At 46.2% G+C, this 15,379-nt stretch overlaps 1 protein-coding gene across 12 annotated transcripts in view; it reads left to right on the top strand.

Annotated features, from left to right (window-relative positions):
• MACF1 (microtubule actin crosslinking factor 1) overlaps nt 1-15,379 on the top strand; it is a 341,269-nt gene that overhangs the window by 273,603 nt on the left and 52,287 nt on the right. For 11 of the 12 annotated variants that reach the window (XM_038557825.1, XM_038557827.1, XM_038557826.1 and 8 more), the window contains 3 exons: nt 13,544-13,705; nt 13,897-14,067; nt 14,727-14,893. In XM_038557825.1, coding sequence (XP_038413753.1) covers nt 13,544-13,705; nt 13,897-14,067; nt 14,727-14,893 — 500 coding nt within the window. Of the gene's footprint in view, nt 1-1,976; nt 6,525-13,543; nt 13,706-13,896; nt 14,068-14,726; nt 14,894-15,379 lie in introns of those variants that run through there. The other variant, XM_038557822.1, reaches the window with a different exon arrangement.

Genomic DNA, 15,379 nt, shown 5'->3' with positions numbered 1-15,379 from the left:
TTTTTAAGTTGCCTTTTTTTTTTTTTTTTTTTTTGGTAGATGCACTCCTAACATGGGGTTTGAACTCACAGCCCTGAGATCGAGTGGCATGCATGCTCTACCACCCCAGCCAGGCGGGCGCCCCTTTAGTTGCTTAATTCTGATCACAGGCTTCAGCCCACACCTCATTTTGCCAGGGACCTCTCTGGCTCTCTTAAGTTAAGCCGAAGGCTCAGCTCAGGGGTTCACTGCCAGATACTCCATATGCCAACTATTGGCTTCATTCACTGTTTGTGTAAAGGACAGAAATAACTTTTCCATAAGTTTTACCATCTATATTGACCACATGGTTCAAAAGAGAGGCAGAAATTGTTAGTAGACTTTGTTGCTTTTCCTTCACAAAATTAGAAAATGACCATCACAAGGGGAGCAGAGTGTTGCGCTCCTTCAGAAATGCAGCTGCTCCTGTGGGCAGTTTCCTGGTTGCCCGTTTTACTTTCCCGGTTTAACAGTCACCAGGTGATTGGATGGCGTTTCCAAAAGCCAAAAATCTGTGCACAGGATTGTGGGCCACCTTTCTCTCGTATTTTCCGTTTTGAGACTTGAAATACAGACGCATGCTTTTGAGCCGGCCCCAGGGAGGCTCGGGTTTCCTTGGATGTGCGCTGCAATAAAGCAGCCCAGGTGTTAGGGCGTGGGTCTCAGCAGCCGGCGTCTCCACCGCCCCGCACCCCTTCCTCCGGCCTTGCCACCTCTCACGTCTGGGGGCAGAGAAATTTCTGGTGGGAGGATGGACGGGAGAAGGGAAAGAGAGAAGGTGCCCAGAGTTCATCCAGTACCTTGGCCTCTGGCCGTTAACAGGACGCCTTCGGACCCCGGGAAAGTGCCGCGTTTAAGGCTAGCGTGTTCTTGGGCCCGGCGGGGGCGCGCCAAAGGTGACATTGGAGGGACCGGGGCAGCCTTCGGCGGTGGAGCTGGAGCCGAGCACCACGCGCGCGGCCCGCCGCAGCCGCCGCGACCCCGCCGGCAGAGGGGCCCCGGGCGGCCGTGGGGGAGGCGGGGGGCGCCCCTCTGGGTTCGCCCGCCCTTGGGCTGGGCTCGGAGCCCGGCGGGTCGGGACGCGGCGGGGGCGGCAGGGGGTCGGGCCGGCGGGGGAGGGCGGGGCTTTCCTTTGTCAGGGGATTTGCGCGGCGCGGCCGGGCCTCGCGCGGGGACCGCCCCCCTCCGCTCGCCCTCCCGGGGGCGGGGCTCTCCCCGGTGCCCCGGGGCGCGGTGGGCGTGGGCTCGCGGAGCCGAGCGGCTGGCGCCGGGCTCCCTGGCCCCGAACCGCGCCGAAGCGCCGCCCCCGCCGCCTCGGCCTCCAATCCTCTCCGCCGCCCCCTCCCTGGCGGCTCGGGTCGCTCCTCTTCCCTGCCCCCGCCGCGGCTCCGCCTCCGTCCTCCTCCCCTCGGCCCTCCGCGTCGCGCTCCCGGGCTTCCAGGGGGGCTGCCCGGGCGGGGCGGCGCGGCGCGGCGGCGCGGGGAAGGGGGAGCAGAGCCGCCCGCCGGCCCAGCACTTGCGGCGAGCGGCGGGCGAGCGGGCCGCTCCGTGCGAGGGAGGAGGGCTCGCCCCCGCCCGGCCCGAGCGGAGCCTTTTGTTCCCAGCCAGAAGTTTGCATGCCGGGACCGTGACAGCTGCGGGCGGGGAGGACGGCGGGGCCGCGGGGCCGGCGGTGGCGGAGAATAGAGGCGTCTGCTTGACATGCAGCCCACGGCGCGGCGGCTGCGGGCCGGGGACTGGCGGCGGCAGGGGAGGCGGCGCCCACAGCACGCGGGACTCAGCTGCCGGAGGGACAAACTAACTTCCTGAGCGCGGGACTGGAGGCCGGCGCGGCCCGGAGCCACCTGCCAGCCTGCGGTGAGGCATCCCTGGCCCTCGGGGTGCGCGGCACGGCGCGGGGGAGTGGGCCGCGCCGAGCGAGCCCTGGGACCGGCCCTCGGCCGCGGCTGCAGCCTGCCGGCCTCTCCAAGGCCCGGCGCCCGGCTCCGCTCGCCTTGTTCTGCGGCCACAGCGCTGGGCTGTTCTGGGAGCCACAACAATGCCATGATGTTTTGGAGACAGGAAGCCCCAAGCTGGCCCCGAATGAAGGACTTCCTGTGTTTAAAGTTGCAGGAATATCCGCCGACTAGCCCAGTTCAAATGCAAACACCCGAACTAGGGAGGACGGATGGCTAATTCAGACCAGCTGGACTCTCCAGGACTGGAACTGAGGATAAAATGAAAGGAATTCTTAGGAGCTTGGGCCATACTTGAAGACTGGGGAGGCTGTGCCATTGTTATTAAAGGACACAATTGGTATAAAGCTTCTTTCCAACTCTGGGTGAGAAGTGAGTGGAACTAGATACTAAGACTTGTCAATATCAGATGTTTTGTTTGTTTTGTTTTTACTGACTGAACTAGAGCTGTGCTCTTAAAAGACCCACAAAAGAAGCCATACAAGGAATTATTTTGTTTGTTGACTAGATTATACCACTTAACTGGCTGCAGCTATGAGGCTGTTAGCCCGTGAGGAAAAAGCTATTTCTCTTAGAGCTTTTCCCAGAATGACTTCAGAGTTGGACTTGCAGGCCTTTCTGGAGGGCAGATCCTATTGGTGGTTCCGGGTTGTGAACATGTAAAAGGATTTTTAACCTATGGAGAATGCATTTTTGGGTAACCGGTGAAAAACTTTTAAAAGGTTGATGTTTCATCTTGACTGAAAAAGTATGGGTAAGCCACTCAGCAGGCCGGACTGTTTAAGGCAGAACCCCACCTGCCTGGGGAAAGGAGAGGAAGAGGATGGCTATATAGAGGATTGTTATGTTCCACAGCGATCTATATATGATACAATGAGGATAAATGAACAAATTGACCAGGGGTCAAAGCTTAATCAGACATCAAAAAGCACCATGGAAAAGATGGAAGGAAGTACTATATCCAGTAATGGTACGTTAGGAGCAGCATCTAACGTTTTTGAATCTAGAGCACCAGAAGGCAAAAAGCTGGATGAGAGAATAATATTTGATGCACTAAAGTTAAGCAGCGATGTGCAGAAGTCAGCACCCGTGCCACCCAGAAGGCGACCAAATGCAGAACGCAAAGACAACATTAACAGGAGATCATGGAAGTCCTTCATGCCACCCAATTTCCCAGAATTTGCAGAAAGGATAGAAGCTTCTCTCAGCGAGGTTTCAGAAGCTGGTATTTCAAACCCTTCCCTGCAAGAGAAGAAGGAATCCAATTCTGCATTAACAGAGAGTTCTGGTCATTTGGACCACAGGGAGCCTCAGTCAGAGTCTGTGACTCTGAAACATGTGTCTAAATCCATAGATGTTCCAGAAGGGCAGGATGTGAAAAATTTAAGTGGAGAGTGCCAAGATTTCAGATTGCAGCCGCACAGTGAGCGCTCTCCCCATGAATTCCAGCCTTTAGAATCAGAAGCAGCAGCAGCAAGTGGTAACACAGATGTAATGCAGGAACACAGATTCTCAAGTGCAACCTGGCCCAGAGCCATGAAAAGTTTAGCTAAGGGAGGCTTCAGCGAGAAGCAGCACCCCCTTGGGGACACAGCCTGCACTGTGGAAATGCCACCTCTCTCCCCTTGCCTGAGTGAAGAGCTGTTGGATCCAGAATTGCATGTTCTCATAACTCCCAGCCTGAGAGAGAAAACAGAGTCTGAGCTCAAGTTTGAGGAGGATGAGCGATGGATCATGATGGAGGCTGAGGAGGAGTGGGAGGAAGAGAAACTGTCAGAGAGAGGAAAGATTTTTCTAATGGCAGATGAGAAAAAGAACAGCCTGGCAGATATTTTTGAAGAAAGAGAACAAGCAAACGCTGTAGCAGTGGCAGAGGATGGCGTCGACTGCTCGGCTGCTGTCTTGAGAACTTTTGACGACCTAACTCTTGGTCACATTTGTTGCTCTGATGGCCTACAGTCAGCTAAGAACCATTTGGCTTCTGTTCTCGACGATGCACCTCTTGATTACAGCTCTGTACTCACAGGTGAGAGTGCTGTAGGTGAGCTGACAAACAGAACTGCTCAGGGGCTGGAGGGTCTCGTTTCCGACTTAGAATGTACTGTTGGTCCTATTGATTCAGAACAGCTCTCCGACACCGATTCAGTGCAGATGTTTCTTGAACTTGAAAAGGAGTGTTTATGTGAAGAAGGAATAACTCCTCTAGTTGAGCTAGAGAATCAAGCCTCTTCTGAAGGGCTGGCCCCATCCCAGGATGCAGAAAATGCACTTGTAATTGGTCATGTTCCAGGGGCTGCCTTAGAAGAGGAACACATAGGCCTTTTAAATGTAAGGGTGAAAGACTCTGATACTGGATTGCATTGTGAATATTTTAATGCCCTGGATTCTTCTCAGGTGCCTAATGCTATGGAACTTACAGTCCACTCTGATTCCATGAGAGACACTTCCACTGTTAGTGAGGAGGAGCGTGAAAAAGTGCCTTCTAGCGCTGAGACTGCAGGGGAATTTAAGTTCACACACCCAGCTGATCTGGAGTCACTGGGCCTAGGAGGACTGCCCAATACTGATCACAGGGCTTCCCAGGAAGAAGACTTATCAGGCTTTGTAGCTGAGCTGGCCAAAGAAAATGGCAGTTTGTCCCAGGTGGACTGCAGTCACTCTGAGGGGAATGTTGGGGAGTGTGTTGAGAGGGTCCCCCTCAGTCGTGCTTTTAGCTATGAACTAACAGATGTTACCTCAGGACCTGAAGTAGAGGTGTTCTCATATGATTCACATTTACTAACAGATGAAATGCATTTGGAAAGTGAGAAAGGAGCTGTTAATCAAGAAAATAACAGTCTGACTTCCTTGGGGAACGTGGACCCTTGTGAATTGTCTAAAGAGAAGATCTGCGATGAGGATGGTGGGGGGCAAGAGCTGGGTTATGAAGCCAAGCTTTTGGAGGACCAAGCCCTAGCACATCTTCACAGAGCCTCACCAGAGCAGATCTTCCGGGATCTCCAGAGCAAATCCGCAGAGTCAGGTTTTCTGAATCTGCCCCAGCTGGTTGGAGGACTGAGACATAGCAGAGATGGAGTAGAAACTGTAAATGATACAAAGCCCAAGCTGAATGTGGCATCATCAGAGAGCGGGGAGACAGAAATGAGAGATTCAGAATTGTTGCTGAGTATCTTTGTGGAGGAACAAGTTACCAAGGCTAGTAGTACTGAACCAGTTTTGGAGGGATGGATAACCATCCCCCAGAAGCCTGCCCCAACTGCTGCAGTGCCCACTACAGAAGATGCCCTAGATGCTGCAGTGCTCGTCCCAGAGGAGGATGCCCCAGTTGCTGTGGTGCCTGCCCCAGAGGGAATGGCTGTAACTGCTACAGTGCCTTTCCCAGCAGCAGACGTACTAGTGGCTTCAGTGGCCACCATAGAAGCACATGTCCCAGTTGCTTCAGTGGTCACCATAGAGAAGGATGTCCTAGCTGCTGCTCCAGCTGTTGCAGTGTCTGCCTATGAGGGGACTGCTCCAGTTGCTGCAGTGGCCATGACCGAGGAGGATGCACCAACTGTTGCAGAGCCCTCCCCAGGAGGGACTGCTCCAGCTGCTGCAGTGCCCACCACAAGGGATGACATCCCAGAGGGATCTGTCAGCCCAGCTGCTGCAGTGCCCACTCCAGGTGAGCCTGTTACCCCAGCTGCTGCGGTGCTCACCCTGGAGGAGTCTATGATCCCAGCTGCTGTAGTGCTCACCCTGGAGGAGTCTGCGATCCCAGCTGCTGCAGTGCTCACCCTGGAGGAGTCTGTGATCTCAGCTGCTGCAGTGCCCACCCTAGAGGAGTCTGCAGCCCCAGCTGCTGCAGAGCCTACCCTGGAGGAACCTGCAGCACCAGCTGCTGCAGTGCCCACCCTAGAGGAGCCTGTTATCCCAGCTGCCACAGTGCCCACCCTGGAGGAGCCTGTTAGCCCAGCTGTTGCAGTGCCCACCCTAGAGGAGCCTGTTAGCCCAGATGCTGCAGTGCCCACCCTGGAGGAGCCTATTAGCCCAGCTGCTGCAGTGCCCACCCTAGAGGAGCCTGTTAGCCCAGCTGCTGCAGTGCCCACCCTGGAGGAGCCTGTTAACCCAGCTGCTGCAGTGTCCACCCCAGAGGAGCCTATTAGCCCAACTGCTGCAGTGCCCTCCCCAGAGGAGCCTGCAGCCTTAGCTGCTGCAGTGCCCACCTCGGAGGAGCCTGCAGCCCAAGCTGCTTCAGTGCCCACCCTGGAGGAGCCTCCTACCCTAGTTGATAGAATGTCCATCTTGGCGGAGCCTGCAGCCCCAGCTGCTGCAGTGTCTGCTATGGAAGAAGTGTTCCCTACTGGTGTACCCTTCCTGGGAGATTTTGCCCACACTGATTCAGTGCCTGTCTCAGAAGAAGGAACTCCTGTTCTAGAGGAGGCTTCCCCTGCTAGAATATGGATCAAGGAGGACCTTGATTCCCCAGGATTTGGAATAAAAGAGGTGGCTGGCACAGTACTGCATGGGAAAGTACCCCTGGCTGCAACTGATGGATTAAATTCAAATGAGGTAATTGTTGCTCATTTTGTTGGGAAAGGATCTGGGGAGTAAAGTGAGATTTGCAAGCTCTCCGAGTTAATGATTATAAAGGGCACAGCTAGTCCTTTGGTTCTCTTTGGGGCCCTGGCTTTTCTGGTCCTTCTATTGCATTTATGGGGGAAATAGGTCTTACTTTGATTTAGTGAAAAACTTGACAATTCGTACTCTTGTTTTTTTTTTATTCAGTGATAAGCCAAGGCCAAGGAAAACAGGATTGTAAACCGTCATTGGTTTACATTTTGGAAAAGATTATTTGCAGGAAAGGGTGATTCTGCTTTTGAAAATGGCAGGAAGCATGTTCTGTCCTAAATCAAGTGGCTGCTCTTTAATCGGCGATGTCAGCAGTGAGGTTGGAGCTGGAGTATGAGCTTCGGAGAGAGAACTGGGATACTTAGCACTTGGCAAGTTAGTTTGATGTCCTGAGTCTCCAGCTGGATTATTTATTAAGGCAGAACCTTGTGAGGATAATGAGATAACCCATGGGAAACACACGTATGTAAGATTTCAATCACTGTCAGTATCCTCCCCCTTACTCTTCCACAGATCTGTGTTGGTTAGTTGAAAGAATTCACCAGAATAGGTTGGGTGAAAGCAATATCTGGAAGTATGAATAATTGCTTTTTAATACAAATATATGTTTCTTAAAGCCAGGATAAGGTGTAATAGTGTTTACAAAAAGAGGTATTTTAGCCGTCTTGTCAAAAGTTGTGTCCTGAAGCAAGTCATTTACTTTTTTTCCTGGACCTCTTGTTTCCTAATCCATAAAATAAGGGAATTGGGCCAAGTGTCCTGAGGTTCTGAGATTCTTAATGTTAGAGAACAGAATGTGTTAGGAAACTGATGGGAACACTGTTCACACATCCTTGAGCGCTCCTAGTCAAAGACATTTAAGATTGGCTGCTTTCACTGTCCCAGTGTCATTTGGTCAGTGGTAGAGAATGAAGGAGGTAGAAGTTTCGTCTAATCTAATGCAATCGGGGATTATGGAGTACAGAGGTGGTTTTGAGTTTATACCATCCAAAATAGTGCCTTCCTTGTAGTAGGTATTCACTGTTGACTGATGGACCGAATGTCAGTCTCCTGAATATTATTCACTGTGGTTGCTGCAAGAAAGATGGGTTTCATATCCACCCCATGGCAGAGCCTTTCCAGGCAGCCTTGTTGCTAGAGCACCAATTAAATCAAAAAGTTATTTTGATTGCAGGCCACTAGCTGACAACTTTGCTACAGATTCATTTAGTTTAGTGGTTGGTGGTGGTGTCACCTTGGGCTTCTCCAAATATTTTGTAATATAGCATCCCATCAAGCTATAATGCATCACCTTTCAGACTGCTGCATTGATTCCATTTTCTGAATTTTACTGAATTTGAGAGTGACATCGGGATCCCAGTAACCTGTCCAAAGTCACGGGCATTCTTGATTATACAGAATATTTTTAGTATAAAGTCTACAGCAATAATCCATGAAATACAGGGATTAAGTTTGTAAGGAGCTGGTCAAAACTGTATAAAGGAAAAACTCAGAGGAACCCTTAATATCAGTCTCAGATCTCTGTTTCCTCATTTACAAATGAGTAGATGGGACTAGGTAATTTTTGAGGATCCCTTCAGTTGCAAGAGGTAAACATTTTATGAAATATTGCCTGATACAAATGGGAGGAGAAGGCAGTGGTGGGTTGCAAGCAAGGTTGGTCCATCATCTTTGAAGTATGGTTACTTTATGGAATATCTGGAAGCAAGCAGATGCCTGCATTTGTGTACAAAAGAAGAAATCTAAGCTCTCACCCCAGCCAGGACATTAACCAATAAGAATGTAGAGAGGCTATTCTGAATATACTTAATGAAACAAAACAAATATCATTATAGAAGTGACACAAGTATACAAATTTTGCAAAACTGGTGAAATATTATTGAGAGAAAAAGTTTTTCCAAGATGAGAGATGTATGGATTTCATGTCTTCCCAAAGGGTTCCTAGGGGCAACTGATCCTGTCATTTTAATACATAAACACTTAGAACTCGGCAAGTGATCACACTCAAAATGTGGTTTAGATTCTGTGTGTGTGTATACACAAATGCACACATGACTAAGATAGATATGAATTTTGTAATAGCATTAACGAGAGATTGGTAGAAGAAGCAAAATGCTAGAACTTGTTTCCTCTCTCTTTAGTGGGACCCTAGGCCCACTGAGAGCAATCTGTGGCTATTTAAACCCTCTTCTCTTTTGCAGACTTCCTTAGTCTTATTTCCAGACAGATGTTAAATGGAAGACAAAAAATCTTTTATATAAAATTAGGGATTCTATAAAATTCAGAATTGTCAGGGAGGTCTTTTAAAGAAAAAATTGCAAGCCCCACAATCTTAGCTCAGTGTTTGAACACTCAACTGATCAGAACTTTCCTAATTTGTCTTCTCTAATACCATTTCTATACAAGTATTCATTCATTCACGGGACAAATACTTATTGCATACCTACTCTGTGCCAGGTATCAGGGCTCCCGCAGTGAATAGGATGGGCATAGTCCTTGCCCTTGTGGAACTTATACTGTATTATCAGGGCTGGCAGATATTAACCAAAAAGGACACAAATATATGGGAGTGCCTGGCTGGCTCAGTCAGAAGAGCATGTGACCTTTTTTTTTTTTTTTTTTTTTAAGATTTACTTACTTATTTTGGAGGAAATGAGAATCTCAAGCAGACTCCCATGCTGACCACAGAGCCCCACACCGAGCTCAATCCCACAACCATGAGATCACGACTTGAGCCGAAACTAAGAGTCAGATGTTCCAACTGATTACACCACATAGGCGCTCCAGAAGAGCTTGTGACCTCAGGGTCATGGGTTTGAGCCCCACATTGGGTGTAGAGATTACTAAAATAAATAATAAACTAACTTTAAAAATAAGACACAAGTATATAGCTGCAAATCACAGCAAATATTTTGAATAAAAAATAAAGGCTTAAATAAATAAGAGGGATATTTAATTGTGTCAGGTAAAGGATGGTGGAAGTTACTTAGAGAGTCAGAGGGAAGAATACCCCAGGCAGAGGAAATGGAAGGTGGGAAGAGCTTGGGATCTTAGGACTCAAAGAAGACCATGTGGTTAGCCCATAGTGAGTGAGGTTCTGGAAGAGGGCCCTGAAGTAAATCAGGAAAGGTAGGAAGAGGCCAGATGATGCAGGGACTAAGACATTTTCAAAAGAATCTATACTTTAAAAGCCATGATAAACTATTGAAGGATTTTAAGTAGGGGAGTGAGACGATTTATTTACAATTTTTAAAACATTACTCTCAGCTTAAAGATAGAGAAAACCAGTCTACATGGGCAGTACACATTCTCACCATTGGTTGGGATTTATGAATTTCACATCTATTTGGTCTTATCCTTTATTTGTTTAAGGATGATTGGCATGAAATACAAAAAACACTGAATGGTTTGAAAAAACAAACCAGGGATCCCTGGGTGGCTCAGCGGTTTAGCGCCGGCCTTTCGCCCAGGGTGTGATCCTGGAGACCTGGGATTGAGTCCCACATCAGACTCCCTGAATGGAACCTGCTTCTTCCTCTGCCTGTGTCTCTGACGCGCGCGCGCTCTCTCTCTCTCTCTCTCTCTCATGAATAAATAAATAAAATCTTTAAAAAAAAAAAAAGGAAAAGAAAAAAACAAAAGAATCACGCTGTCTGCTGTGTGTGGAGTGCATTATAGGGGATCAAGGATAGTAGAGAGGCCTGCTAGGTTACTGCAGTTGTCTGGATGGCTTGGACTAGCGAGATGTCAGTGGATTTAAAGGCAGTTGATTGGATTCAAGATATATTTTGGAAGTAGAATCAACAAGACCTGACAATGGCTTCTATGTCAGGAGGGAGGGAGAAAGAAAAGGGAGTTATCAAGTTTGGCTTCTAGGTCCTAGTTTGTACAACTGAGCAGATGGAAGCAGTAGTAAATTGGTGATTTGAAGAACAGATTTGGGAGAAGAGGAAAATAGGAAGTACTATTCAATTTTGGAATGGTTAGGTTCTTGAGGTACCAATGATTCATTTGTATGGCAATATTAAAGTATTTGGATTTATGGATATACATATAAATTTTAGCCGTAAGCATCATAGTTAATATTTAAAGCCATGGGAGTAGATGGAATTGCCAAGAAGAGAGCATAGAACATCCTCCCCTGATCTTCACCCCCCAAAGATGAACCTTTGGAGGTCTAGGAGAGAAGGAGGAAGAGAACAAAGGAGATAAAAAATGGATCAGGCGAGATGAAAACTGGGAGAATGTGGTATTACCAAAGATAAGTGTTTTAAGAAGTTCTTTGGGAAATTTTCTGTTTTATGTCCCAGTTGCATCTTACACTCTTACAATAATTTTTACTAGTGTTCTGCTCTGGGAAATGTCTGCCAGCTCTGGTTGGTTAATAACATGGCACAGCCCCATTGAAATACTGAGGAGTAGGAATTTTAATGCATCTAAAAGCACTGATTTTGCAGAACAGCTTTATTTGGGAGTTGAGAGAAGGGAGCAAGTGTTTTCAAATGTACTTTCTATAACATTCTGTTCACTTGTGTTCAAAATAAATATTTAGATAGTATTTATTTTGAAGTACTTTCATAGATTTTCAGACTTCTGGAAAAAAGATGAAATACCCATTCCCTGTCAACTTAATCCATAGAGTAGAGATTGAGAAATGAAAGAAGAAATCTCTAATGCTTCTATAGAAGATGTTCATTGACAAAGTAAATGCAAATTTTTTTAAAAAAGAATTGGCTCTATATTATGAAAGAGATTACTAGGCTATTTAAATATATTTTACTTTTCTATGTCATTTATATCACTACCCAGTAGAGCCTCTTGCCAACATGGAGATATTCTCTCTATCTGTACTGCCCAGTACAGTAGGCACTTAGCCACAGGTGGCTGTTGACCACATGAAATGTGTCAGCGTGGGTGAGGAACTGAATTTTTAGTGAAATGGCCTCATATTGGATGCACAAAAGGAATTTATTTATTTTTAAGATTTTATTTATTTATGATAGAGAGAGAGAGAGAGGGGCAGAGATACAGGCAGAGGGAGAGGCAGGCTCCATGCAGGGAGCCCGACGTGGGACTCGATCCCGGGGCTCCAGGATCGCGCCCTGGGCCAAAAGCAGGCGCTAAACTGTTGAGCCACCCAGGGATCCCCTATTTATTTATTTTTAATATTTCATTTATTTATTCATGAAAGACACAGGAGAGAGAGAGGCAGAGACACAGGCAGAGGGAGAAGCAGGCTCCATGCAGGAAGCCCGATGTGGGACTCGGATTATACCCTGGGCCAAAGGCAGGCGCTAAACCATGGAGCGCCCCTTAGGGATTCCCCACAAAAGGAATTTAAATGTCATAGTAGGAGACAAGATTTGCTTACTGGATAAAAGGGGCTCTTCGGTGTGGACTTGACATCTTCCCTCCTTACCTTTGGCTTTCTTTCTTAGCCTTTCCAACCCCCCACACCCCACCACCACCACCATTTTGTTGCACTCAAGCAACTTAAAACACAGGAGTTGGTTTTTTCCCTTTTGCTTTGATTTTTCCCCAAAGAAAACATCTTTAGTAGAAAATGGAATCATAGCACTTGCTTTTTCTGGGAATCATGTTGTTGGGGAAACAGTAATTTTTAGCTGAACCGCCTTGTAGTGTTGCCTAACAAAATATGGTGTAATCAAATTATAGTATAAAATGAAGCTCACTGGTAATTACCTTTGTAACCTTCCTTTTTTTAGTGTTCCCTAGGGCTTTTCCTCCCTGATGACTCACTTATCCAGCCATAGCCCATTCTTTCAAGAATCATTTTCCTAATCCAAGTGTGATCTGTAGTCTCATATGGGCCAAAATTAATCTTAACCCAAACTTATATTTTTCTTTTATATTTTTGTTCTCTTCCATTTTCTGTCATTCTTTGGCTTTAATCAACTCACCTGTATCACTGAAACTGAAGGGACAATTTATGGGAGAAAAAAGAGTGGAAATAGATCCAGAATGGATCTATAAAATGTATGGAACGTGGCTGATTTTATCCTCTTATAATTGAGGAAACTCTGATCTTAGAGACAATTATTTATTTCATTCTTTTCCTTAATACCATTTGAGTGTCAAAGTATTATTTTCTTCTCTTTGTTTCCTTTTAGAAACTTCTAAATCATAATAGAGCTTATTAGCTGCAGTAAAAAGAAACACACTTTTTTGGTTACAGTCCTTCACATTGTTTTAAAATTCCATTGTTTAATGATAAACATTGATATGCAGTATTATAGTTTTTAAAATACTTTATGTATATCTGCATTTCAGAGTATGTGTCTGAAGTTGGTAAGGGCATTTCCCAGTATTAGTGACACATTTCCCTTTGTAATCTCAGGAATACTGCTCCAAAATTATTAGCGGTGTGTGGTCTGTGGCTCTGGTACAGAATGGACTTAAATGATCACAGGGGAATTAAGCTATGAGGTTGGCGTTTTTCACAACATTAATAATGTTTTTGGCTAATTGAGTTATTAGCCCTACTCAAAGAAGAGCATCGCATGTATCGGTGGTCAGTTAAAAACTATTCCCCAAGGTATTTTTAATCTCCAATACTGGTCATTTGGTATTATTCTTCCCTTTTAGGATTGATATACATCACACTTTTATGATACCTTGAGGCTGATGCTTCTCTGTTCTCTATAGCTTTTTGCATTAAAAATTAAGCAAGCAGAAACCAACCAACCAACCATGAATCATTGGGTTAAAGACCTAAGTAGTGCCATAACTCTCTGTAATTACTTGTCCATAGGAGGATCTATTGAAATATGAAATCACGTTTTTTCCTTGATAGTTTCCTGTACAAATGGCTTGTTTTCTCTTTTTATTCCTGCTGCTCCTTTGTTAAATCTGAAATCTCCCAAGAATGACCAGTCATTGTGTGGTATAAAGGGTCTGAATGCTGCCTTTAGATTAAATCTTGCCTTGCAATTATCTAGATGTTTCAGAAAGAACAGGTGGATCCCCTTCAAATGAAGCTACAGCAGGTGAATGGACTCGGCCAGGGGTTGATTCAGAGTGCCGGAAAAAACTGTGACGTGCAGGGTTTGGAACATGACATGGAAGAGATCAATGCTCGATGGAACACACTGAACAAAAAGGTGAGTGACCAGGGGGTAGCTAGTGCCCCAGGAATGGATAACTTAGAAAAGACATATCTCAATCTGAGGTTTCCCTGCAATCTGAATGCAAACATAAATTTAGCAGTTGTAATCTCTAGTTACAAAAGGGACGTCAGTGATTTTAAAAGCTCCCTCCTTTCTCATAATGAGCCTCTGCATCTATGATACAGGTCGCACAAAGGATTGCGCAACTGCAGGAGGCTTTGTTGCATTGTGGGAAGTTTCAAGATGCCTTGGAACCGTTGCTCAGCTGGTTGGCAGACACTGAGGAGCTCATAGCCAATCAGAAACCTCCATCTGCCGAGTATAAAGTGGTGAAAGCACAGATCCAAGAACAGAAGGTAAGCGAGAATGTTGGGACAGTGAACTGGAACAGCCGTAGGGAGTGGCAGACAACACATGTGTTTAGAGTTCAGGAGCATATTCCGGAGTTTTAGGAGACTCCTGACCTAGTTTGTATGATCATGAAAAGAAAGGTGGAAGCTGATTTCAGCCTCCTTTTGAATCTACCAGCTGCCTGTGGCACGTATTAGACCGAACAATTGTATTCGTTTGTGTCCCGCTTCGGTGTTTCATACACAGCTCTATCTTACGAGGTTTTTGGTGTTTTCAGGGTCAGCAATGGTCTGAATAAGGTTGTATATCATGTATAAGGTTCCATCTGTATTTTTTGTTGGTTTAATTCCCATTTCAGCTCATTTTCCTCCTGGTTCAAAGTAAGTTCCCTGTTAGTCACATAATGACCATCACTCCTTCATCTAAAGACTGTGTATCTAAACTCAGTGTATGAGAAGTTTACGTGGGTGGTAGGAGCTATTCCATAGCCCATGCTTTTGCCTCAGGACGGGGGAAAAAGCCACCATTATTTGATTCACTTTAGGATTTGGTGGGGTGGGGTTTGGGGATCTTTTGTTTATTTGTATTTTCTTTCTCTGAATTCAGATTTTAAAGTGACCTTGTGTTACTGCTTTTCATTCTCCTTAAACATTATGTGTACTAGTTGCTCCAGCGACTCCTCGATGATCGAAAGGCCACAGTAGATATGCTTCAAGCAGAAGGAGGTAGAATAGCCCAGTCAGCTGAGCTGGCTGATAGAGAGAAAATCACTGGTCAGTTGGAAGGTCTTGAAAGTAGATGGACTGGACTGCTCAGCAAGGCAGCAGCCAGGTAAGGCCAAAGAGGTTTGGAGGAATGGGTCAGAGAAGGTTTCTTTTGTTCAGTTTTTGACTTCCTATTGTTAGGGTGCTCTAAAAGGTCCTGGGTGAGTCATAGAGCACTCTAGAAGGTGTATAATGGCTTCTGTCTTAAAGAGGAATAAGTTTTTGGAGATGATCCTCATAATCACAGTCACTCTCAGGAAGTAAGCCTCAGCTACTCCATGAATTTCTGAGAACTGGAAGACTCCTTGCTCTGTGTTGTTTTTCTGCTGAGATATAATCATGGTTCCAAACCGACAGACACCAACGCCTGCAATCCAGCCAAGTTATTTTCTGAGTTTTTGAGACAGATTTTTTCCTCTTCATATTTATAAATAATACTTTTGATACTTGGAATTGAAATCTATCATATTTTTTTTCTGATAGCTTATTCCAATATTAGATGTTTTTACATCCCAGAGCTAGTCTGTGATTCTGTTAAATATATGGACATTTA

This window comes from Canis lupus, chromosome 15 (assembly GCF_011100685.1).
Source record: "Canis lupus familiaris isolate Mischka breed German Shepherd chromosome 15, alternate assembly UU_Cfam_GSD_1.0, whole genome shotgun sequence".
Taxonomy (NCBI): domain Eukaryota; kingdom Metazoa; phylum Chordata; class Mammalia; order Carnivora; family Canidae; genus Canis; species Canis lupus.
The sequence above is the reverse complement of the archived record's forward strand: the minus strand, read 5'-3'. Positions and strand labels throughout refer to the sequence as shown.